Raw genomic sequence first — 27,314 nt, forward strand, 5'->3', positions numbered from 1 at the left:
TCCATTAAAGGGCATGTTACCCTCAAAGGATCTTTCTGTAATTTGGATTTGCATACTTTTAATCTACTAGAAAATCATGTAAAGATTAAATAAACCCAATCAAATGGTTTTACACCCAATAAGAATTAATTATATCTTAGTTTGAATCAAGTAAAATGTACTGTTTAATTATTATAGAGAAAAAGGAAATCATTTTTCAAAATTTGGATTATTTGGATAAAATAAAGCCTATGGGAGACAGCCATTCAGTAATTCGGAGCTTTCTGGATAATTGATTTGCGGATAACGGATCCCATACCTGTAAAATGACTGTAGTGATACTTGGATGACAATTCTTTTTATTCATATAGAAAGATTTCAGAGTTCAGGACCTCCCTCTGGCTCGCATAAAGAAGATCATGAAACTTGATGAAGATGTGAAGGTAATATATGTGTTTTTTAGTGTTGTTAGATGAAACATGGTTCTGCTTTTGGATTTTGCTGTTCAGATGGATCTCAATGTGAACTGGGTGAGTCATTTATAGCTTTCTTCATTTGGACTCAATCCCTGTCACATATAGATCTTTCAACCAAATGATGTGTACTTATTAGTATGTGCATTGAAATTGGGAGAGCTGTACTAAAATTACTTGTGCACATGCTCAGGAGCTGTTTGGTAAATGAGGAATCCAAAAGACTGCATGGAAACAATCTGTGTTTCTTTTATTATCTCTTGTATAGGAGGCTTAAATAAGCCATCAAAGAAGTACATGTATGGAACTGTTATCCAGAATGCTCTGGACCTGGGGTTTCCCTTATAATGGAGCTTTCTGTACATTGGTTCTTCATACCTTAAATCTACTGGAATATCATACAAACATTAAATAAACCCAATAGGCTGGTTTTGCTTCCAATAAGGATTAATTATATCTTAGTTTGGATCAAGTACAAGGTACTGTCTTATTATTATTATTATTATTATTATTATTATTATTATTATTATTAAGAAAAAAGAAATAATTTTTTAAAAATTGTATTACAGATATGGGATCTGTTATCCGTAAACCCATTATCCAGAAAGCTCTGAATTACAGAATGTCAGTCTCCCATAGACTCCATTATAATGTAATAACCAATTTTTTTTTTTTTAATTATTTCCTTTTTCTCTGTAATAATAAAACAGTACCTTGTACTTGATCCCAACTAAGATATAATTAATCCTTATTGAAAGCAAACCCAGCCTATTGGGTTTATTTAATGTTTAAATGATTTTCTAGTAGACTTAAGGCATGAAGATCCAAATTACGGAAAGATTCATTATCCAGAAAACCCCAGGTCCCAAGCATTCTGGATAACCAGTTCCGTACCTTTATTTAGAAAAAAATGAGTCTATGGGAGATGTAATTTGGAGCTTTCTGGATAATGGGTTTCCAATAACGCATCCCGTACCTGTACCTGTACCTGAAACTGCAGCTGCCATTGGCTATACAATCTACCTGAAAGCACCAGTACTAATGTTACTTGGCTTGAAAATGTTGTGCGTTTTCAAGCCAGGAACCAAATAGTGTTGCATTCAGGTTACCTGCAGATGTCTGTTCATTTATTTATATATTTCTTCAATTTCACTTACTGAGGGTAGCATGTTAAAGGGGTCGTTCACCTTTGAGAACTTTTAGTATGATGTAGAGTGATATTCTGAGATAATTTGCAAGTGGTTTTCATTTTTTATTATTTGTGGTTTTTTGAATTACAATAAAAAAGGAATGATCTAACTTCAGATATATAAAATTGACTAAAAAGAGGGGATCTGACTTCCGTCAGTATTTAATTTTGTATAGGAGAAAAGAAGAAAAGTATCCCCGTCTTCTTAATCAGAAGAATTACAAAAGGATATGTATTATCACTGTGTGATTTGTTTTCAGTTAAACCATTAGGTCACGTGATCCAGTATCTATGGCAAATGGCAAGCCCTTCTCACTGGTTTATACCATTTTTAGATAAAACCTTGGGGGGTTCTTTTTACAAAAAACTTTTTTATAGTGATCTGGGCGCCTCTCTTTGCTCAGATTATAGGAGATTCCTCATCTGTATTCTTGTTTCACTGTTTTTACTATAAGTGCTCTGGAATTTGTGTGTTTTTTTTAGAAAAGATAGCTTCTCAATCTAGCTAGTTAAAATAGAATTGAGACCACAGTTCCAGAAGCACTGACTTCTCCTCCTTTGTGGGGTCCCGCAGTTAGTAAAACAATCAGCTAGACCAGGGATCCCCAACCTTTTGAACCTGTGAGCAACATTCAGAAGTAAAAGGAGTTGGGGAGCAACAAGCCTGAAAATTTTTCTTGGGGTGCCAAATAAGTGCTGCAATTGGCCATTTGGTAGCCCCTATGTGGATTGCCAACCTACATTGGGGCTCTGTTTGGCAGTACACCTGGTTTTTATGAAACAAAAACTTACCTCCAAGCCTGGAATTCAAAAATAAGCCCCTGCTTTTAGGACACTGGGAGCAACATCCAAGGGGTTGGAGAGCAACATGTTGCTCGCGAGCTACTGGTTGGGGATCACTGAGCTAGACAATACGGGACTTCTCCACCCTCCTACCAATTTCCTTTTCCTACCTTTCTTGGAATCAGAGATATTTATAACTGCACTTTTAAGTAATTTAAATGTGAATCGATCACAATTGGTGGCACTTACCATCCTTATTGGTGTTTTAGCTGGTCGTCAGTAATTCATTAATTAATGTTAAATTAATTGTTTATTAGTTAGAAATTACCAAATACACACAATATTTAAAATTAATTGTGTCTTAGTTTTACCCTATTTAATGTAAATTTATTGAGGTTAAGCACTAGGACTTTGTGGGATAAATTATTAAAGGGGGGAACTCATAGATACTGGATCACGTGACCTAATGGTTTAACTGAAAACAAATCACACAGTGATAATACATATCCTTTTGTAATTTTTCTGATTAAGAAGACGGGGATACTTTTCTTCTTTTCTCCTATACATGGTTTTTTGAATTATTTAGCTTTGTTCAGCAGCTCTCCAATTTGCATTTTAATCAGTCTGGTAGCTAGGGTCAAAATTAGCCTAGCAACCATGCATTGATTTGAATAAGAGACTGAAATATGAATAGGAGAGGCCTGAATAGAAAGATGGGTAATAAAAAGTAACAATAACAATACATTTGTAGCCTTACAGAGCATTTGCTTTTAAGATGGGGTCAGTGACGCCCATTTGAAAGCTGCAAAGATTCAGAAGAAAAAGGCAAATAGTTATAAAACTATAAAAAAAAAATATTGAAAACCAATTGAAAAGTTGCTTAGAACTGTCCGTTCTATAATATACTTAAAGTTACCTTAAAGGTGAACCACCCCTTTAAAGTTTTTAGAGACTTGTCACTGATATACCCCTTGTTCAATATGAGTTCAATGGACAGGGCTTGTGCTGATTGTTTTATTTATGAAAACAGGGCTAACCGAAATTGCAGCTATTCCATCTTTAGTCCTTGTGAGATAATAGTAAAATAGGTTACAAGTACACAAATCTGCCTTTTCACTTTGTTATGGCTGTTTCGTTATGCAGGGGTGGGGTATCTGTTTAGTAATCTAATTACAGTAGATCCCCCATTTTACATTTTTTAAAGGGACCAGACATAAAATGGTGTAAAAATCAGGGAAATGTATTAGGCATAATATATGGTATAATATAATGTAAAATGAGGGATGTAAAATTGAGATTTCACTGTATCTATCTTACAAGGATCAAACATGGAGTAGCTTCTGTTTCCCTGTTCACCCCATTTAGTTTAAGAAATTACAACAAACATAGATGTTTTCTTAATAAAACAATAGACAACAAGCTGTATACATTGAACTCATGCTGAAAAGAAGATATAGTGCTCCGCTTCAAGCTTTTTTTTTTTTTTCCCCCTTCCCCTGGATACTTTTTGGGGGGTTGGGGTGATAGTGCCCAGAATGGCTTTCCACAGCAGTGATTTGGAATGCAGCGAGTAGAGTATGACCTTTCCTTGTGAAAAGCGGTGTTGATCAAAACAGCCCATATGCCATAACAGTAGTCACAAGTATTTTATTCTTGCCTAAAAGAAATCTGCAACCTTGCTGTGCCTTTTCTCTGCTTCAGTGCCACCGAGAATTATACTGGAATTTGAGTGCATTCCTTTTATATGTGCAAAGCAAAGAAAGAGTACTTGAAAATAAGTTGAATATTTGCATGCCTCACAACATTTAAATATATAGAATGGGTGTGTGTGGAGAGTCCCGACATTTTTGTCCGACAGAGATCGGTCGATCGGACAGGTTAAAATGTTTCTGTCGGCTGCTGATAATATCTCTGCATGTATTGCCGATCGGACGATTTTCAGTGGGAGACTGTCAGACATAACTTTTGTATGATTCCTGTCAGGGGCAAAATCGGCTGATCTGTTCTTTTCTACTTTATTTGATCTGGTTAATGGCAGGTTGGGAGATAGGGAGGATTCGTATGATCGGATCTTTGCGTCTATAGCCAGCTTTACAAAATAAAATTTGGATCAGGGGGCCTGCTCAAAAACGTTTGCATGCAGACAGATAATGTTCATATAAACTGCTTTTATTTGCTGGGTACTGTGATATACTAGTAAGTGGACAGGGTTCCTGGAACTGAACTATAAGAGAGCGCTGGGGGGATGATAATAAGTTTATCCTGGTTACTAACTATGGCAACCAAACAACCTTCAGGTTGGAGAGAGAGCAAGGCAGAATGCCTTAGACTGCTTTTATTGTTGAACATTCCCAGAATATATAGTTTCTTGTCACGTACACTCTTGTCCTAAATGTATTTAACTTTAGATTGAATTTACAGTTTCCCACATTTTACCTCATGTTTATTCTGGTCCCACAACGGAAAATGAAAATTATACTCCAGCCAGTGACGTAGACTTAGAAGACTTAGTATTAGCTGTGCCATGGATTCTAGCTTTATAGATTTTCTAACATGACCATGGTAATACTGCACAATACAGTCACCTTATAGATTTATAGATTATGCTCTTAGAATAAAGATTATAATTAACTTTATTTGTTGAGCTTTTCTTAAATTCTAACAGTTTATATCAGTTTCACAGCATTGACATGAGTCAGTGACTCTGATACATGGATTTGTTTGCACCATACCGAGCAGTTACACCTTATAGAAGTAATGAGAAATGATCTGGTGTGGCGGCTTCATCTATTAGTTCACACATTCTTTTCATTCTTTATATAACACTGATATATTCCAGACCACTTTACAGAGATGATACATCATTCACATTGGTATTATAATCTATGTCTCTCTCATGCAAAATATAGTAATTTTAATGCAAAGCCAGTTCATCTGTAGTTATTTGGAGCATGGGAAGAATCTGGAATACCTAGTGGAAGCCCATGCAGACACACAGATCGTACAAATTCCTTTCAGATAGTATTTGGTTGAATTCAAGCCTAAGACATTACACATTTAGCTGGCACCATCCCAAGCAGAACATACACAGTGTTCACTGGCATTCTAGGATTTGTTTACAAGTCTTGCATGCAATTGGACTGATCCAGTGACTGGATCACTTACAGGGGAACTGCACACAAACATAACTTAATCTTTTTGAAAAGTAAACATAATTTTTAAGCAACTTTGCAATATACATCAATTAAAAATTCAGATTTTTAATGGTTTGCAACAGTTCTCTAAGCCTAGCCTCCTTCTCTCCTGTTGATCTGTCTGACTACTTTGCTGAGCTGGCTGAATACTGTTACTTTGTATCAACAGCCAGCTGTCCTTAGCCTGCATCCTCCAAACCCCACAATTCCCTGCACACGTGATTTCAATAAGGAACAGAACATCACAGTGCAATGCATTGTGGGTTATGTAGTTCCGGCATGCTGTCTGTAAGTTGTGGAGAAGTTGTTACAATTTGTAACATTAGTGTTTAGTCCCTCCTTCCCTGCCAGGATTTAAAATTATACAGAAAGAGAAGAACTGTTAACCAGCTGGATTTCAGCATAGTAAATGGCATTTAATCATACTTTTTGAAGAAACAGGTAACTGTGATGGTATATTAGGGGTTTCTGTGTTATGTGGGCCTCTTTATCAAATTTTGGTTTGGAAGCCGTAGTTCCCCTTTAAGGGGGGCCATGGAGCAGTCCTCACTGCATACTGAGTCCCTATTCTATAATTCCTAGCCATAGTTAAACTATAGGTTTTGCAGGCAATTCGTGAAGGCAGATCTGGCTGTGAATTTACATCTCCAAAAATAAAAGCTAGGGATTATGTTGCAACATTTATCATTACTATTCTTCCCTCTTAGATGATCAGTGCCGAAGCTCCAGTTCTGTTTGCCAAAGCTGCACAGATTTTTATAACCGAGTTAACCTTACGTGCCTGGATTCACACAGAGGACAACAAAAGGAGAACTCTTCAGGTAATAAAACACTGTATATTTGCTGCCAAACATCTGTGGTTTATATGGACTTTACTGCAAGGCTCGGATCCTTCTGTCCTTTTGCATGTTTACATAGAAAATTATAAATGTTCCATTATCTGAGTTATTACGGGTGTCTTGGACCTGAACATATCTTAATCCCACAATATGAGACAGACATGGAATGTTTTTTATATTGCTGATTTCATCTCTTTATAAACCAAAACTTTATCTATGATGCTCTGAGTTTTAGAAGTTACTGCAGCTGAGAGGGTAGTGTGGATTTCTGCAAAGGGCCACTTCTCATCAGTTTTGTTACACGCCAGATATTTTTCATAGACTGCAAGGATCAGGCCAGACTGTTAATTGAAATGTAGGCAACGTTTTGGAAAGAAAGTCGGCATCCATGGAAGTCTTCTTGATTTCTTCTTCTGTTGCAAGATGTAAAGTAAATCTTGGCCTCTCACATGAATCCACACTTTCATAATGTTGCCTTTGAAGACAGATTGACCCTTGTAGCGCTTATAAGCGTCACATTTTAATTCCAAGCTTCTCCACAAGAGAACTCTGTGTGCTCACTGTATATATTCACAACTAGCACCAACATTCTTCCAGTCCCACTTATGTTATATTTCCATGGCATATGCCACATATATTTGCAGTTTTGCTGTTGACCAGTATTTAACTATTTTATTGTCTGTATCTCTCTAGAGAAATGACATCGCTATGGCAATCACAAAGTTTGATCAGTTTGACTTCCTTATTGACATTGTCCCTAGGGATGAATTAAAACCTCCAAAGCGACAGGTGAGTGCCCTGAAAGTGGATCATATTGTGTTCTGTCTAACTGGCAAACAGAGCTTTATTTTAAAAGGCAAACTGTTAATTCAGTTTGTAAGTTCATAAAGATTTGAAATAGCTGCTCGTGACCTGTTGTGAATGTTAAAAGAAGAGTTTGGCCGTGATATGAGACACACAAAGGTAAGTGTTATACAGTCGCTTAATAACCTACTTTGTTCCACACATTCTCTAAGCCAAGTGAATGGTGTTAGATGGGCAGTTACAGCCTCTGTAAACATCCTTGACTGGAAGCTGTGTAATAATGTAAGTAGCTTTCAGTCGGATATTTACAGCTGCTGGCTGCTACAGTCCTCCTTTTACAAGGTCCAGTTTCAGGGGTGGGAAGACGACTTTACATATACATGAGTTGGATTTTTGACAACATCCCTGGACAGTCCAGCTGCATCAGTTCTTTGCACAGCTCAGTTGAAGGTTTCCCAGCAGCACATTGAATCACTGGGACATCTGCCCGAGTGCTGAGAGTATAAGGGCTAGTCCACACGGGGAGATAGCCCTGCGTTTGCGGTCGCGGCGACAAAGCGCCGCGCCAGTCGCCGCGACCGGCGCAGGCGACAGTTTTGTATGGGCGCCTATGTAAAAACGCCTGTGCTAACCACACGAGGCGATGCGCTTTTCAACAGTCGCCTGAAAAAGCCTGGCGAGGCATTTTCAGGCGACTGTTGAAAAGCGCATCGCCTCGTGTGGTTAGCACAGGCGTTTTTACATAGGCGCCCATACAAAACTGTCGCCTGCGCCGGTCGCGGCGACTGGCGCGGCGCTTTGTCGCCGCAAACGCAAGGCTATCTCCCCGTGTGGAATAGCCCTAAAACTGCGTATCCCAATAAGACCTCTCTTGCTTGCTCAGCAGCTTTAACATGCTGGTATTTAATTCAGTCGACAAGCTCAATTCCGTTAAAAAGATTCTCTAGAGCAGATATATGGCTGTGCATGGAACTAATATAAACAGCACACAGAATTAAAACTAGGTGCCCATAAATTATATTCCTTAATGGTTCCCACTTTCCTTTTATAATGTATGTGTGGCTCAGGAAACTTTCGTTAGGAATCAGGATAAAAACTCTTATCTAGTACCTGTAGTTGATTGGCTCTTATATTTTCCGCTTAGTGATTCAATACTTGTTATGCTGTCTTAGACTCTTGCTAGCTCTGCTTTCAAAGTGTTTGTTCCAGGGCACTGCTCCTAAATCATACTCTTGGAAGGTCCGTGTTTGCTGTATAGACTGCATTGCTGGAAGTATGAATATCGGTAACAAGTGCCTGCCCTGCCTTGTGTCTATCCAAAATATTGCAGCAGACATGCAGTGACTTTTTTTATACTGGGTTGCAGCAAGGGAGGTATAATTACAGACTGGGAAGGGTTCTTGCCATCTGAATGACAGTTCAGCCTGTGTCATTTAGATATTTTTTAATCAGCAGAAAAAAAATTATAATATTGGGGGTAATTGCAGTTACATCTTAAAGGAGAAGGAAAGTTTATCAGCTAAATGATCACAATCACTAGTATATACTATATTCTATTTTAACTGTATTTTGCCATAGCTATAGAATTTAACATACACACACACCCATGAAAAGGATATCGCAGATTAGCAAAGAGGAAACGGGATACAATAGGAAGCTTTATAAGGAAAGTTTGGGTGCCTGCCAGCCATGGATGCAGGGCCAGCAGGTAAAGGTTACACAGAGTCTTTGTTTCACCCTCACAAAGAGTACGTTCATATCTAAGCAGGTGAATGAAAATGAACCTGTGCATTGATTCTTTATAATTGAACCATGCTGCAGTGATTGTAAACATCCTACACTCTCAGCTGTGAACATAAGGTGGCTGGGAGAAGGGTGTTTACCCCCCCTGCCATGGAGAGTCCTCATGTGTTGTCTCAAAAAAATCTCTTGATGTTAACAGGTAATGTTAGACTGGAGACTGCACAGTTAATTTACTGCTCAATGCTACCTTGACGGTCAAATGCGACTAGGGAATTATCCAAACTCAACTAGAGTTTTAAATGGGAATTAATTCGATTTTCGAAATTTATCATACTCTGGCCTTTTAAGAATTAGAATTAGACTATCCGCAACCTAAAACCTGTCAAATTCCTGTAGAAGTCAATGGGAGAGGTCCAGTGACCAATTTGGAGATGTTTATAGCCTTGCTGACATTCATGGTTTTTTTTTTCGGAGAAAAACCTCGAATCCAGTTTGATCTAATTTGATTCGAGTTTTCGGGTTGTTTAAATTCGTCAGAGTTTGATATATTTGATTTTTATAATAATCCCCCCCCCCAATCGAATTTCGAGTAAAATCACATTCATGAATTTTGAAATTTGGCCCTTGATAAATGTGCCTCTACGTGTCCCAGCTTTGTATCCAACAATGAAGAAACATTTGATTTTTTTTTTGCTTACCTGTGGCAATGCGAGTACAATCTGAATATACAGAGCTGCACTAACTCAAGTGTCCCTTGTGATTAAACACAGGAAAACTCCAACACAAGACACACAAGCAAATGTTTGTGTTTACGACAGAAAAGTGTTTTCGGTTTTTTTTTTGGGTTTTTTGCAAGATACAAGGAATTGGCTTGGGTAGAATAAAAGCAAATCTTATTGAAGGTATAACCAAAAGGGAAAACAGATAATGTAATAGTGTCAGAATTGCAGGCCCTGTGCATACTTTTTCTCTGTCTCTATTCTTGCTGATAGATTGATACGATCATTTAAAGATGGCTTTTTATTGATGTCTAACTACTTTTTAACAGGAAGAGGTCCGGCAGGCCGTGAACTCCACAGAGCCAGTTCAGTACTACTTCACTCTAGCACAACAGCCAGCAGCTGTACAAGTGCAAGGGCAGGCGACTGCTCAGCAAACTACATCCTCCACCACCACCCTCCAGCCTGGTCAGATCATCATTGCTCAGCCACAGCAAGGCCAGGTCAGCTTGCAATGAAAAAATGGTTACAAAAAAAGTGTCACCCTTTGCCAGCAACAGAGTGGGATTCTGGCAAAAGCAAGTGGAAAATTTTGTATAGGTCTTCCAACTTAGAATATTCATCTTCTGGCCTAATATGTAGATATTATTAGCAGAATGCATTTGCCCCTACAGTTATTGCCTTTACAGTGGTGTCGGTTTAAAACTGCTAGGGGCACATTTGCTAATGGTCGAATATCGAGGGTTAATTAACCCTTGATATTCGACCCTCGAAGTTAAATCCTTCGACTTCGAATATAGAAGTCGAAAGATTTAGCGATATTCGTTCGATCGAACGAATAATCGTTCGATCGAACGAATAATCGTTCCATCGAACGAATAATCGTTCCATCGAACGAATAATCGTTCCATCGAACGAATAATCGTTCCATCGAACGAATAATCGTTCCATCGAACGAATAATCGTCCTTCGGATCGAACGATTTGAAGGATTTTAATCCATCGATCAAACGATTTTCCTTCGATCCCAAATTGGCAGGAAAGCCTATGGGGACCTTCCCCATAGGCTAACATTGATGCTCGGTAGGTTTTAGTTGGCGAAGTAAGGGGTTGAAGTTTTTTTTAAAGAGAGAGTACTTCGACTATCGAATGGTCGAATAGTCAAACGATTTTTAGTTCGAATCTTTCGATTCAAATTCGTAGTCGAAGTAGCCAATTAGATGGTTGAAGTAGCCATAAAAAACGTTCGAAATTCGAAGTATTTTTTTTATTCTATTCATTCACTCGAGCTAAGTAAATGTGCCCTCTAGTGTTTGTTATTTCTCCATAAGGAAACAATTGTTTTTTTCCTAAGCTTGCAATATAGTATAAGGACATAATCACATTGATAGAGTAAAGTTCTGAGTGATATGAATTTCTAATCCTACAGGGTATAATTAATTATCTATAAGGGCTTGATTAGTGCACCAGTATCCTATCAAGGCCAGAAAGCACATTAGTAACATGAATGTATCACTATTGAGAAACTCCTTAAAGGAGTATTCAACCCTGTATAAAAAAAACCCGTACCCCCAACTACAGGTAGACCCCCTTCCTCCTCCCCCCAGGCTAACGGGGGAAATGCCCCATACTTTATACTTACCCCTTGGCGCAGATTCTGCCAGTGGAGTTCCACGCATCCATCTCCCTAGTCCTTGGTAAGCTGACTGGGAGATGGGCAATTTCAGTCCAATTCGGCGCATGCACAGTTGACGCAAACTGCGCATGTGTCGACATACCGATCTCTCAGTCAGCTTACGAGGACGCAGGAGATGGATGCGTGGAACTCCGCTGAGGGGTAAGTATAAAGTATGGGGCATTTCCCCCGGGGGGGGCAGTTAGCCTGGAGGGAGGGGGGTCTACCTGGGGTGGGGGTACAGGTTTTTTATTTCATACAGGGTTGAATTCTTCTTTAAAGGGGAACTAAATGAAATCTAATCTTCAGCATACTGAAATAAGAAGCTTTCTAAATACAATCCATTAAATATTCTGTTTCTTAAATAATAAAATGTATCTTCACTGTTCCTCTTTAAGCATCTGTTTCTCTTTATTCTCTATTCATGCAGGAGTTGGGTATCTGATTTTGAATGACAATTAAATCCAGTATATCTTATAGGGGGGCTCCTTTTGCCTAGAAAGTGTAGTAAAGCTCACTCTATTAAAATCACCAGAAGTCCTGTCTCTCTACATGCAGGATTTGTGCAAAAGGCAGTTGATTTGTTAGATGTTGTTTGTACTGGAATCAGTTATATGAATGAGCTCTAATACATCTGATAGGAAAAAAAGCCCCCTAAAAGATATATTGGATCCAGCTGTCAATGAGTATCTGACATCCAACTTCTGCAAGAAGACAGAATGAAAAGAAACAGATTGAGAGAGAGTGAATAGTGAAAATAAATTTGATTATTTCAGAAACAATGCAGAATATTTAATTGATTGTATTTAGAAAGGTTCTTGTTTTAGTATGATGAAGTTTATATTATATTATAAGTGAAAGGACTCAATCTCATGATCCTGATGGTCTTCTTTGTTATTCAGGACGTAATTTCAATTGTGTATTTCTCCTTGGTTGTGGCTTTGATCCAAAATTTCTTTATTTCTCCTGTGCAGAATGCACCAGTCACCATGCAGGTTGGGGAGGGACAGCAGGTACAGATTGTACAGGCACAGCCTCAGGGACAAACTCAGCAAGGGCAGAGTGGAGCTGGGCAGACCATGCAAGTCATGCAACAAATAATCACCAACACAGGAGAGATCCAGCAGATCCCGGTATGTGTCAGCCAATATGGAGAATGGGCGCTGCTAGTCACATGGCAGCAAAAAAAACCTTATAATAACTTATTTTTGTTAAGCTGCACTTTTCTACTGGTGTGAAAAAAATGGATGTCAATCAGCTTAAGGCTTTTAGCTTTATAACAAAAGTCCATCTATGAATCTGGTCCTGAACGCATCAAATTAGTGCACTCTGTATATTGTAATTCTATAATACCTCCTGTGTTAGTAAATTGGTCTTATCTCCTTGTTTTGTAGGATTATGGAAGAAAACATTTGCATTTATCGGTTTATGTATTCAATATTCCAACAAACAAATGTGCTGTTTTTCTTTCTAGGTTCAGCTGAACACAGGGCAACTGCAGTATATTCGACTTGCCCAGCCAGTGTCTGGAACACAAGTTGTTCAGGGACAAATCCAGACCCTAACCAATGCACAGCAGGTACTTGAACCAATTATCCATGTAGTTACAGATCATTGGTTTATGGATGCAAAACACTGGCTGACTAGTCACTACATGTTACTAACTGACATAAATAGTTGCCTAGCAGTACCTTGTTTGTTGTCTTCCCTTGTGTTGGAAAAGCTTTTTTTTTATTTTTTTACTACATCTATGTTTTAGATACCTAAGTCTAATTTGGCAGGTACCAGGAGACCTCTAACTGCCTGAATTCATTAGTCTGCAGCTGTATTAATGGCTCAGGCTAGCTGTCCAGCAAAAGTAAATCTTAAAAGAGGTGGTTCACCTTTGGGTTAACTTTTTGTATGTTATAGAATAGCTAATTCTAAGCAACTTTTCAATCGGTCTTCATTATTTATAGTTTTTTAATCATTTGCCTTTTACGTCTGACTCTTTCCAGCTTTCAAATGGGGGGTCACTGTCCCCATCTAAAAACAAATGCTCTGTAAGGCTACAATGTTATTGTTATTGCTACTTTTTATTACTTATCTTTCATTCAGGCCTCTCCTATTCATATTCAAGTCTCTTATTCAAATTGGGGTGTGATTGCTAGGGTAATTTGGACCCTAGCAACCAGATTGCTGAAATTGCAAACTGGAGAGTTTTTTAATCAAAAATAACTTAAAAAGCACAAAAATTAAGAATGAAAAACAATTGCAAATCATCTCAGAATATCACTCTCTACATCATACTTAATGTTAATTCAAAGATGAACAACCCCTTAAAAGATGAAGGAAACCCTATAGAAAAAAACCAATGCCCCCCTCCCTCTTCCCTCCCAGGCTAACTGCCACCCCCGGGGAAATGTCCCATACTTTATACTTACCCCTCGTCGCAGATTCTGGCAGCGGACTTCACGGCATCCATCTTCTGGGTCCTCTCTAAGCTGACTGGGAGATCTGCAATCTCTGTCAATTTTGGCACATACGCAGTTGTCGAATACCGGCAAATTGCTCCAACTGCACATGAGCCGACATACCGATCTCCCAGTCAGCTTATTGAGGACCCGGAAGATGGCTGCCGTGAAGACCGCTGCCAGAATCTGCGATGAGGAGTAAGTATAAAGTATGGGGCATTTCCCCAGGGGGGTGAGTTAGCCTTGGGGGAGGAGGGGTCTACGTGGGGTTTGGGGTTTTTTTCTACAGGGTTTCCTTCTCCTTTAAAGGGTATCAGGACCTAGCCTCACTAATGCTTTTGTGAAAACGAATCACATCAAACACTATTCAACATCTTGTGATGATGTGGTGAAGGCTGTTATAGTAGCAAGCGGAGGACCAACTCATCAATAATACCCCAGTTTCTGAATGACATATTGGGCAGACCGTTTTCCCCGTACGTTTGACCTTATAGTTTAATCAAAGAAACCAAAGGATTATATTCATGTGTGTGGCTTTCTTCTCACACGAGGAAAACCATGGAAGGTCAAAATAATGGCCCCTAAGGAACAAGTCACATAAATGTGGGTTTGTGTATTCTTTGCCCTAGAGGTGCAGCTGCATATTACAGACCATTTAACTGACGGCTTTATAGAGACATTCCCTGGCCCACCTGCTTCTTCTGCCCACTGGTGCCTGATAATGAATTCTGCCTGTGTGGCCTGACTTTTATTAATTGCTGGATTTACAGTCTTTAGTGAGATTAAAATATGTTGGAACATTTCCCAAACATTCTTCACCCTTATGAACCATCTGTTTGTCTATATTAATGCTGTAGGCATAAAGCTAATGCCTCCTAATACTATACAAATACATTTTCTCTAGCTAATTTACCAGCCAGTGGGTACAGGTATAAAATACTCCCATCAGATAACTATGCTTCATCTGTCACATTTCTCATATGTGTATTTTTATGCAGTGACCAGATTGCTTCTTTTTCCTTTCAGATTGCACAAGCCGATGTCCAGCAGGGACAGCAGCAGTTCAGCCAGTTTACTGATGGCCAGGTAAGACAAAAGTGATCTGCCTGCAGATATATAATACTGTATAGAGAGTGCATTGTCTGTCACTCCCATTTTAACTATTAAAATGTCGCATTTGCAGACTATAATGTAATGAGTTAATGGAAAACTATACCCCCAAAATGAAAACAGTTTATATTAAGTGACATATTAAAGAATCTTACTAAACAGGTATTTATATTTAAGTAAATATTGCCCTTTTACATCTCTTGCCTTGAACCTCCATTTCGTGATGGTATCTGTGCTGTCTCAGAGATCACCTGACCAGAAATACTACAACTCTAACTGTAACAGGAAGAAGTGTGGGAGCAAAAGACACAACTCTGTCTGTTAATTGGCTCATGTGACCTTACATGTATAGTTTGTTTGTGTGCACAGTGAATTGTAGGATCCCAGGGGGCGGCCCTTATTTTTTAGAATGGCAATTTTCTATTTAGGATTACCCAATGGCACATACACACACACATTATGAAAATATTTTATCTACATGAAGCAGGGTTTTACATATGAGCTGTTTTATGCAAAAAAAACTACATTGTTCGGGGGGTATAGTTTTCATAGATATTTGACACCATGTAATTCGTGTGTTTGTTCACATGTAATTCCATTCTTATTCTTATTCTGTTCCATTATAATGGGTTTCTGTTTATATCATATTAGTGGTACTTACCGATTCATTTGAAGGACCAGCAACATATGTAGTTAATGATTGATCGATGTGTTACAGGAAGGGGTTAAATGTGACAGCATGTCCCCCCCCCCCCAAAAAAAATCCTTGGTGTTACCGTTCCTTTAAATCAATGAACATTATGGGGCATATTTATGAAGGGTCGAATTGAAAATTTTAATTTTTGATTTTTTTTATGGTCAAAACTGTCAAATTCGACCAGGGAATTAATCAAACTCAATTCAAATTTCGAGATTTATAAAACCGCGGCCCTTTAAAAATGTGAAATTGTCTATTCGCCACCTAAAACCTGCCAAGTTCATGTATGAGTCAATGAGGGAGGTCCAGCGACCAGTTTGAACAGGTTACTAGACATTCAAGTTTTTTTCAGAGAAAAATCTCGATTCGAGTTTAGTCGAGTACGATATGAGTTTAGTCGAATATGATTTGAGTTTTCGAGTCAGTAAAATTCATTTGAGTTTTAGATATTCAATTTAATGCCTAAACAACAGCCCAATCGGATTTAGAGGAAAATCGAATTTATTAGAGTTAAAAAAAACTCACATGAATTTTAAATTTCGCCCGTTGCTAAATGGGCCTCCCCGTGTGGTAAGTGAATTGTGTAGCGATGTCTTTGTAAACAAAGAGTTCTATTTAATATCAGGAGCAACGTTTGCATCACTTCTTATCACCCATAGCAACCAATCAGCAGGCACCATTTACTGGTCACCTGTTTAAAAGGCAGCATCTTATTGGTTGCTCTTGGTTACTGCTCCTGGGCAAACTTTGTGCCTTTTCTTACATATGGGGGTAAAAGTCTTCAATCTTGTGCCATTTTAAATCAACCTTGCCTTTTTGTTTGTAGCAGTTGTACCAGATTCAGCAAGTCACCATGCCAGCTGGTCAGGACATGGCACAGCCGCTGTTCATCCAGTCCAGTGGTCAGACATCGGATGGACAAAGCACTCGGGTTACGGGGGACTGAGCAAGCAAAGCTTGAGGAAGGAACTGGTAAAAGAACGCAGACACACACACATGGACACATATATACACGTACTCAGACGTGCTAACAATGGCACACGCTGGTGTGGTACAGGCTCTACTGGCACTCAAAGGGTTAAAGGGAAATTGTTTGCAGTTCATGATTAGTGCCAGCCTTCAGGATAGCGGGGACCTGAATTGGTTCTGTTGTGTATGTTGCCCTGTGAGGGGAGTACTGTTCAGAGGGGGGTTGTGAATACTCTTGACTACAAAACTGAAGCAGGAGAAACACCTGGATGAGATCCCTGCAGTGCATTTCCCATTATCACATCCCTTTTGTTCTAATTACACTTACCATGCAGGTTTTTGTTTCCTTTTATTTAAAGGCATGGTATGCTTTTAAATACAATGTTATTAAACGAGGCCATGTACCACACGTTTCAGTGCTAGGAGAGCCACAGTTAATTGGTAAAGATAAAAAGTAACAGTCTGCAGGGCCCCATTCTTAGGAAAGCAACACTGTCCTTCCTTTTGGCCATTTCCTTTTCCAGAAGAAGCGGTAACAAAGCATTTCCTGCTGCTCTTGTTCATCATCTGATAAAAAGAAACTTCCACCCACACCTGCCACCGACACACAGCAACAAAGCCATGGCATTACATTTGGACTGGATACATATATATTTAAGAAGTAATGTTTGGTGTGTATTGGGGGGGTCAGTTTTTATTAGTATTACCAATTTTTGTCTTTTTAATGTATTGCTGTAGTCTGCTTTGTGTACACATAACAATTCTGCACAGACAGCAATAAACTTTTTAGATACAGGCTGTTTTTCTTTTCCCCTTTGCATTCCACTGGCTGCTCACTGGAAGAAAATAAAAGATTTTCAAACATGACATTTACTCTGGTTTTTGACTACTTACAAACAGCGTGATGCAGGCTATATGACATTCTCATGTGTGTGTGCATCGGACCAGCCTAATTCTGTATCTGATTTATCTACTGTATTTACACTCCCATCAATAGGGGTCACTTATAAGCCCACATTGTGAGGGAGTTTAGACACAGAGAGCTGCTGTTTTGTCAGTTGAGAAGAAGCAGCACACCAGTAATATTGGCTCTGTGTCTCCAATAATTTGCTTTTACAGAATCACTGTTGCCATAGCCACATTGTGGGCCTGTAACACATGCCCATAATACAAGTGTTATGATACTCTTGGTCTCCTTGTTAATCAGGGAATCTGGTATCCGCTATAGAATTGCTTTTGGTCTGTGCCTCCGTAGGAAAAAGTGTCATCTTTGTACAAATTGCTGCTGTTAAACGCCCAGAGGGCCATAGTTTATGCAAATGGACAGGATACACTACCAGATACTTAGACAGGCAACCCACAGTCCACCATGCAATAAACATATGACATTGGTACATATATGGCCAGTTTTGTCCCTAAGAATGTAAAGCGGCCATACATAGGCTGATAAAAGCTTATCGCTCCATGTATGGGGTCAGTGGGAGGGCTGCTATCTGGCAGAAAATGCTGTTGGAAGAGGACTGCACTGGCACATTGAGACTTTATAAGGGGGGCCACACTGCATGCTAAGGATCAAAAGCAAACTAACTGAACAGTTACAGTATGTCCCATGTGGCCCCCCTTCTAATTGCTGACTGACTAACAGGTTAGAAAGATGCAAAGCAGGAAGTTCTGTTACACATCCAGCCTTTATAGATGCCATTTCTGGCTAACTAACTATTAAAAACATTTTTATTTTGCACCTACTACACAGTGTATGTACACTATTCACCCAGTTTAATATTTACACTGAACTGTTTCTTTCACCTCTGTCCCCAAAGACAAGTTGCCCCTCCCCCCCACTTGCAATGAATTTCCATCTTTAGTGCGTAGAGAAAAGGGGGGGGGCTTCTCTATTGTAGAAATATTTTGATGACTGCCTCTAGCTGTGGGAGAATGGTGTCTCTCCGTGTGCCTTTGCTGTGTTTCAACACAGGGAAAGAATTAATGGTATGTATATACATTCTGTCTTTTCTAGTAAAACACAAAATCAGCCTTGTCACCTGGCATGTGAATTCACTGGCCTGGATCAGCTAGTTTGTGTTCCATACGCACACGTACACTTGTTTTACAACCTCGTCTTCATTGTCTGCTCCTTCTCAGGTCTGCAATCCAGTATGTGTCCTTTCTGCTTACAAACCATGGCAAACAAGTCATTTTTTTTGTTCTACTTAACTGTGCAGGTTGCCCTGATTGGCACTGTTTATTTAAAAGGGACTTCTCCCGTTGAAATACCCTATCCATATATGAGATCAAAGCGTCATCTTCTTCCAGATTGATAGATGGGCCCCACCTGGGGAGGGAATCATTTGCAATGAGCGCTTTGGTTAACAATATGGTAGAGAATATAATACAAGTATGGGATCCGTTATCCGGAAAGCTCCGAATTACAGCCCGTCTTTCCTAGACTTCATTTTAACAAATAATTCGGATTTCCTTTTTTTTTCTCTGTAATAATAAAACAGTAGCTTGTATGTGATCCAAACTAAGATATAATTAATCCTCATTGGAAGCAAAACCAGCCTATTGGGTTTAATTATTTTTTAGCGGCCTTATTACTGAAAGATCCCTTATCCAGAAAACCCCAAGTTCCAAGTATTCTGGTCCCATATCTGTACCATAAATAACATCTTCTACATCTTTTCATACCCTCCCAAATCCTCTTCACTAACTGAGGATTCTCTTCCCCAGGTAGTAATTCACATATTCAAATTTTAATCCCCCTAATCGAACGGAATTGGAATGTCCGATTTATTACACCTCCACCATGGAAACAGTCCTATTTTGAATATTCCCCACCTAAAACCTGCCGAGTTCATTTACAAGTCAATGGCAGAGGTCCGCTGAGCCATCTGAAGATTGTTACTAGACTTCCTGACATTCATGTCACGTTTGATACATACGAAACGAATACGATTCGAATTTTCGGGTTGTAATTTTTTCTTAAATAACCTCCCAGTCGAATGGTGAGTATATTCAAATTTTAAAAAAATCAACCCATTGCTTTACTTTTGTTTTTCTCCCAGGGGTGTCCACAAGAGGGCATCCCATAACTGTGCTACCAGTCTATATTATTTTCACTATTTGACATTGAAAATGTATTGTTTTAGCTTAATCTGCACAAATGTAGGGGTCAGCAGCATGGATAAAGGCAGCAGGACTTACATGACTTGTACTCCCAATAAAAGTGGTGGGAATGTAACGGAACATATACCTGACACATACAATACCCACATTCAGTAAAATTGTGACAGACTGGTGTTGCTACAGGGGATTAAGGAAGTCTATTCACTGGGTCTCATCACAGATAGATTTTTCTGAGCACTTCATACATAATTTTATGTTCTGGCTGTGTTAGGGTATATAATACCCCTGTTTTTTTATAGGCTCGGGGTTGCCCCCACTTGACCTGGCAAGGGTGCTGACTGTGCCAGAATATACTTTTAGGGCTTATAATGTGGATTAAAAGCTTGTTAACTGTAAGACCAATGTAAGATGAAAAACTTGATATATCCCCTTGAGAATGTCAATTATTCAGCCACAAATAGTAAAGCAGGGATCAAAGCTGCCATGGTAAATAACCTAAGCTGATTCCTACTGTTCTTTCTTTCTTCGTGCAGGATAATGCTACCAAAGCATGTGGGAAAGCAGGGCGTTTCTAATAAATATACTGTAAATTCCCTTGTTGCACTGATTTAAAACTGGCTGCATTTAGATGTAATCCAGTCAGTCTAAGCCTTCTTTTTAGATTTTCCAGGAAAACAAATTTTTCCATGTGTCCCCACTTTAAATCTACATTGGTATCTTTTGTACTAAGAGCCCTTTAGAATAAAAAATATCCACTGAGACTAGGCTGTACCACTAAGAACTGGGATTTTATTGCCAGGAGACAAAAAGCCTCCCTTGGTATTTTTAAAAGAGAACTAAATTCTAAAAAAATGTCTAAAATGCCTTATTTTATATACAGAACTTATTGCACCAGCCTAAAGTTTCATCTTTTCAATAGCAGCAATGATCCAGGACAGTTATATTCTATGAGCCCGCCCGAACTCGACTTCTGGGTTCCTTTTATAGACCAGCCCCGCCAATGATGTCACAAAAGGGGCGGGGCAAGCAGGCGTGCAAATTTAAAAGCAAAAGTCGGAAGCCACAAATGGGATTGCAAGGTCGGCCCAAACCCGACAAGCGGGTATTGGGTTGGTCCACACATCACTTCTGTGGTTGCCTTGGGCTGGTATAGAAGCCCAAAACATAATGTACAACATTTCTAGCTACTTGTTTCATTATACTTTACTTTAATTGTTTAGTGTAAAAATACAAATTGGGTAAATAGGTTGCCTGGGCAGAAATAAAAATGTAATGTATAAAGACTGGAGTGACTAGATGTCTAACAGAACACTACTTGCTGCTTTGCAGCTCTCTTGGTTTACACTGATTGGTTACCAGGCAGTAACCAATCAGAGACTTGAGGGGGGCACATGGGTCATAACTGTTGCTTTTGAATCTGAGCTGAATGCTAAGGATCAATTGCAAACTCACTGAACAGTTATGTCCTATGTGGCCCCCCTAATAGTTACTGACTAACTAAGTGTTAGAGAGCATACCTCCTAACTGTCCCATTTTTCAAGGGACAGTCCCGATTTTGACATCTCAGTCTGCGTTTATCTTTGATCTGCTGCACTAACGCCAGAAAAAGATTACAAATTTTTTGGCAGAGAGCGCAAAATACTCAGTACCTGCACTTTGATACAAGTATAGCTAATTAAGATAAGCAGGTCTCTTGGGAGAACTGAGACTTGCAGCTTAAAGGGCAATTTAACCTTTATTAGCAAAACTGTAATAACATTAAACCAATTATGTTGAAAAAAATTTTTACATTTACCCAGTTTTTATTTTAACACTGAACTATTCCTTTAAAGGGACAGTATCCCCCTTGTTCAAATTGAGCCAAATGAATAGGGCTTGGGCTGAACATACGTTTTGCCTGTTGTCCCTCTCTAAGTCCAAGTGAGTTATGCACGCAGGGGGGGTTTGAGGGGTGATGCAGTTGCGGTATAGGTATTGCTTCCTCAGGCAACAGCCCCCCTAATAAAAATAGTAGGTAGTTACCTATTGTGGTCATGATGTTGGCTGAGTGTGAAAAGTAAACCTGCACCTGAACTGTCACTCAAATAGACATTACACTGGTGCCTGAAATAATTACATCTGTGTGTGAGTTGTTTGTTTTCGGGCAAAGACACACGCTCAGATTCGGGGAGAATAGTTGGCCGGCGACAAATCTCCTCTTCTTTGGGGCGACTAATCTTCCCGAACTGCCTCCCTTCGGCTAGAATGTAAATTGCCGGCGGGATAGCAATTTGTGCGCTTCGTTTCCCAAGTCACCTGAAGTTGCCTCGCGAGGCAATCGCCGGGCAACTAATCTCCCCGAATCTGAGCGTGTGTCTCTGCCCTTCCAGTGCAGTGTTCACAAATCACATATCTTCAATGACTAGGACAAATGATGTGTCCTGAATAGAAAGCAAAGAAAAGAAAATCGTGATAGACTATACAAAGCATAGGCAAGGGGTTAATTCTGAGCCTTAATTCGCCTCAGGCTAATTCTAAGCACTTTTTGTCCACCGTGTGACTGTTGGAAAGTATACCTATTATATACTTCATTGATTGTGACAGAAGTGCCACCTTCACAAAACAGAACTGCCGTTCAGGCACCCTTGGATTTAAAGGTACAGTCTAATACATAGCGTTTTAAGTATGGCTGGCGCTGATGTTTAGAGGGACGCATTGCATATTAAATGATAAGACTGCTTTCAAAAAGCATCTACATTCCAGCTTTGAATTTGGGGAATGTGATGGGGTTATACTCAACTACATATACTATGTGCATTTGGCAGTTCATCATTTTTAAGTGCTACTCATAGGCATAATAAAGGTCCATTTTGGTCAGACTGACACCTTTAAATTAATTTGTAGTATGTTTCCAGCTTTCAAATGGGGATCTCTGACCCCAGCAACCAATAATGTATTGCTCTGTGAAGCTGCAAGTCTATTGTTACTTTTTATTAGTTATTTTCATTTCAGGCCCTGCCCTATTCAAACTGTATTTCATTCAAACCACTGCCTGTTTGCTATGGTAAATTGGTCCCAGCAACCAGAAATTCCGAACAGAGCTGCTGCACAAGAAGCTAAATTATTTAAAACGCACACACACAAATAAAATCGAAGACCAACATTCCAGACAGGATACATGAAGGTACAGGTATGGGATCCATTTTCCAGAAACCCACCCAGAAAGCTCTGAATTATGAAAAGTCTGTATCCCATAGACTCCATTATAATCAAATAAAACACTACCTTGTACTTGATCCCAGTTAAGATATAATTAATCCTTATTGGTGACAAAAGAATCCTAATGGGTTCATTTAATGTTTAAAAAAATCTTTTTTTTGTACAATTTAGATATGTAGATCCAAATTACAGAAATATCCCTTAAACAGAAAATATCAAGTCCTGGATAACAGATCCCATGCCTGTATATATATCTATATATATATATATCTAGACAATATATATATATATATATATATCTAGACAAATACAAGAGGTCCTCTGCACTCAACCCATTATCAATATATTTAAGACAGAGACATTTTGTGCATATTGCTACTGAAAAATGTCTTACCCTTTAAGCAAAACAGGGATTGTCTGAGTGCAGAGGAATCTTGTATTTGTCTATATGTATTTTGTGGTCACAGCCTCATTGCACCCCCGCCTAATGGTTTTAAAAATTAGCGGTGAGCACAACTTCCCCTTGTTTGTTATATCTATCTATCTATCTATATCGTAATGAAACAGCACTCGCAGGACTTACGGTGAAATAAAAAGCATTATGATTGTGAACCCAGCCGAAACGTTAGTCGCGCTCACTAGAGCGCTTGCAATAAAAATGCTTTTTATTTCACCGTAAGTCCAGCGAGTGCTGCTTCATTACGAGATCTTCATACAACTAACCAGAGGATTGCACCCAGGCAACCAATATCTCTATATTGTGAGTGCCGGTAATCAGGTAATCATCCGAGTTTTATATATATATATATATATATTGACGTAGTTGGCCAGCTTAAATATATTGCAATATATGGACAAACAATCCCTGTTTTGTTTAAAGGGTAAGGCATTTTTCAGTAGCAGTATGCACAAAATGTCTCTGTCTTAAATATATTGATAATGGGTTGAGTGCAGAGGAATCTTGTATTTGTCTATATGTATTTTGTGGTCACAGCCTCATTGCACCCCGCCTAATGATTTTAAAAACTAGTGGTGAGCACAACTTTCCCTTGTTTGTTATAGTTCTACAAGAGCAGTGACCAGCTCCATGTTGTAGCTCCCACCCTCTCCAACTATAGTCAGGTGATCCCACTGGTGTCTAATAAAAGGGCAGCCAAGTTTGGGAGTTTTACTTTGAAAGCAGCTAGTAAGTTGCAGGTAAAACGTATTCGTCCCTTTTATAAAATGTATAATTAAACCATAGAATTCTTAATGAATCAGATGAAAATTGAGCATAGGACTGGCCAGATATGGGATGACTTTGACGTAGTTGGCCAGCTTAAATATATTGCAATATATGGACAAACAATCCCCGTTTTGTTTAAAGGGTAAGGCATTTTTCAGTAGCAGTATGCACAAAATGTCTCTGTCTTAAATATATTGATAATGGGTTGAGTGCAGAGGAATCTTGTATTTGTCTATATGTATTTTGTGGTCACAGCCTCATTGCACCCCCGCCTAATGATTTTAAAACTAGTGGTGAGCACAACTTTCCCTTGTTTGTTATAGTTCTACAAGAGCAGTGACCAGCTCCATGTTGTAGCTCCCACCCTCTCCAACTATAGTCAGGTGATCCCACTGGTGTCTAATAAAAGGGCAGCCAAGTTTGGGAGTTTTACTTTGAAAGCAGCTAGTAAGTTGCAGGTAAAACGTATTCGTCCCTTTTATAAAATGTATAATGAAGCAATAGAATTCTTAATGAATCAGATGAAAATTGAGCATAGGACTGGCCAGATATGGGATGACTTTGACGTAGTTGGCCAGCTTAAATATATTGCAATATATGGACAAACAATCCCTGTTTTGCTTAAAGGGTAAGGCATTTTTCAGTAGCAGTATGCACAAAATGTCTCTGTCTTAAATATATTGATAATGGGTTGAGTGCAGAGGAATCTTGTATTTGTCTATATATATATATATATTTAAACCCAAAGTTGCTGTACCACAACTCTCAACATACTCCAAGAGTTATTGCATGCGAGTGGCTACATTCTAACAACATCAAGAATCTGATTATTAGTATAATACATTGTTTTTGCATATGCTGATATTCAATAAAATGCAAACCAATATTCAATTCAGTGGTAAATGTAATTGAAAGAGCTTGAATTGATGATTTGCCGTGGTCCTGTAATTCCCAGTATCTGTCACTGAAGGGAGGTGAACTCGGGAACTTCAGAATTATGATGGCCCTTACACAAAGGTTATTGTCATTCCTATTAGAGAATGTCTGTTAATTTGCTGATAGAACTGCTCATGCTTCAGTTACTTCAGCAGCAGTGAAAGTCTGGTTAATGTCCACCTGGGAAAAGGATTTTAGAATAAAGTGACTTTTTAAAAATTCCCTGGGCATCCTTTTGGGGATGGTCAGTCTGAGCCCAATACAACATGACTATGAAGATTTTCATTCATCCTGGTCATGGTATATCTAGTATAGGTCAATCTAAAAACAACTGGACTTGCTGAGTAATCAGTTTAAAGTTCAATACAACAGTTGAACTTTAAACCATTAGGAAAATTACGAGTTATTTTTCATTCCTGCTGCTTCCAGTTCACTATTCATTTGTGGACTTGCTGCACTAGACAGTTGTTCTTTGTTTCATGCAGAGGTCTCCTCTGGGGATCAGTATGGGACAGCGTAGCCAATCAGCTACATTGCCTTCATCCAATGTCCTCCTTACTTCCCCACATAAACTTGGTACATTAGTTGGACATGAAGGATTCTTCTGGAGGTAGCTACTTTACTGATTATGTTGTACTCTTGAATGCAATCTCCTAATATCCCTGCAAAAAGCTTCCTCCCAATAAAAATGTCAGATTTACCCGTTCCAGCTGGGAACATAATTCCTCTACAGCTATTTACCAGCAAATCATTTGGATCCAAACCTGAATAAATCCATCAAAATACTGTAATGTTCTACCGCAACTTGAACTTAACTCCTGGGACCCAAGATCTTATTATTGTATTCATGATACTAAAGGTAACTTTTACTATGTTCTAGAATGGATAATTCTACGATTTTTTTTTCAATTGGTCTTCATTATTTTTATTTTGTTATAGTTTTATAAATATTTGCCTACTTATGGCTATTTCCAGCTTTTGAATGGGGGGTCACTAACCCCCATCTAAACCAAACGCTCTTTAAGGCTACAAATGTATTGTTATTATTAGTTTTTATTACTCATCTTTCTGTTTAGGCCTTCTCCTATTAATATTCCACTCTCTTATTTAAATCAATGCATGGTTGTTAAGAAAATGTGAACCCTAGCAACCGGACTGCTGAAATTGCAAACTGCTGAAAAAATGCTAAATAAATCAAAAACCACAAATACTAGTTATGTGATCACACGTCTTTGTGTCCCACCCAGGCCTCTTTATCATTAAAACTAGCTGCAGTAGTGGTGAGCAGACTTTCCTTTTGTTACATCACAACGCCACATATAAGGGGAAGACAGGAGATGGAGAGCATGACATGCAGAATATTTATTACAATCGGTAGCGGCAGCACAACAACCACAGTATATAAGTAAGAACAGCATCTGTAACAATGAATATCCCTTCCAGATAGAAGCCAGACTTCATTTTGTTCTTGCCCAGCAAGGGCATAATTATCTACAGGCAGAATATCATTGTTAAAGGGAAAGGGTTCTCAGTTCCAAACAAGTTTTATGTTTTTCTCACTGCTTTTAAATAATAATAGGTCTCTTACTGGACTTAAATGCCTAGATTGTTTTTCTCCTGCTGCAAACAACTCTGTTATGATGATTGGCGGATGGACATCCTAAATTGCTGGAATATCTTTGTGAGACCAGGCAAATCACTTACACAAGACATCACCTCACCCGCAATACAACATTTTTACTTTATATTTGTGCGGGCTGTCCCAGTGCTTGAATTGGAGTGAAAAAAGTGGAGGGATGCTCTGTGTGGTGAGCGTGCTAAAACATGCTCCTCCCACAACCATAAGCCACACCCATTGTTATAATAAGCCTCAATCACCAATACTTTCTGGTTTCACCCACTTTAAAGGAAAACCATTTTGCTATTTCCATTTTGCTATTTCCTTCTAATGCACAGTTTAATGGCCAGTATGAGAATGTGACCGGTAGGGACACCAAAATGAAAATTGTGCATATGACTTTTCTTGGCAGTCAATCCAGCTTCTGCAAACACAGCTCCTTGCCTGTGTATTGTGTGTCATAACAACCACATACTATTCTATGTTACCCAAGATTATTTCATATATATCATTCTCTCACTATTCCTTAATCTGCTGCTGTTTAATACATTTATTTTCTCTTTTTGTTTCCCCTGTTTTCTTCTT

The 27,314-nt window shown here is 38.9% G+C and overlaps 1 protein-coding gene across 6 annotated transcripts in view; it reads left to right on the forward strand.

Moving 5' to 3' along the window:
- The window catches only part of nfyc.S (nuclear transcription factor Y subunit gamma S homeolog), a 46,011-nt gene extending 28,518 nt beyond the window's left edge, over positions 1-17,493 (forward strand). For 5 of the 6 annotated variants that reach the window (XM_018247984.2, XM_018247980.2, XM_018247979.2 and 2 more), the window contains 8 exon segments: positions 351-422; positions 6,326-6,439; positions 7,151-7,246; positions 10,053-10,226; positions 12,372-12,530; positions 12,872-12,976; positions 14,877-14,936; positions 16,484-17,493. In XM_018247984.2, coding sequence (XP_018103473.1) covers positions 351-422; positions 6,326-6,439; positions 7,151-7,246; positions 10,053-10,226; positions 12,372-12,530; positions 12,872-12,976; positions 14,877-14,936; positions 16,484-16,603 — 900 coding nt within the window. In that variant the 3' untranslated portion in view covers positions 16,604-17,493. 6 annotated transcript variants of the gene reach the window in all.
- Positions 17,494-27,314: the final 9,821 nt, after the last annotated feature.

The sequence above is a fragment of the Xenopus laevis genome, chromosome 2S, assembly GCF_017654675.1.
Source record: "Xenopus laevis strain J_2021 chromosome 2S, Xenopus_laevis_v10.1, whole genome shotgun sequence".
Lineage (NCBI taxonomy): Eukaryota > Metazoa > Chordata > Amphibia > Anura > Pipidae > Xenopus > Xenopus laevis.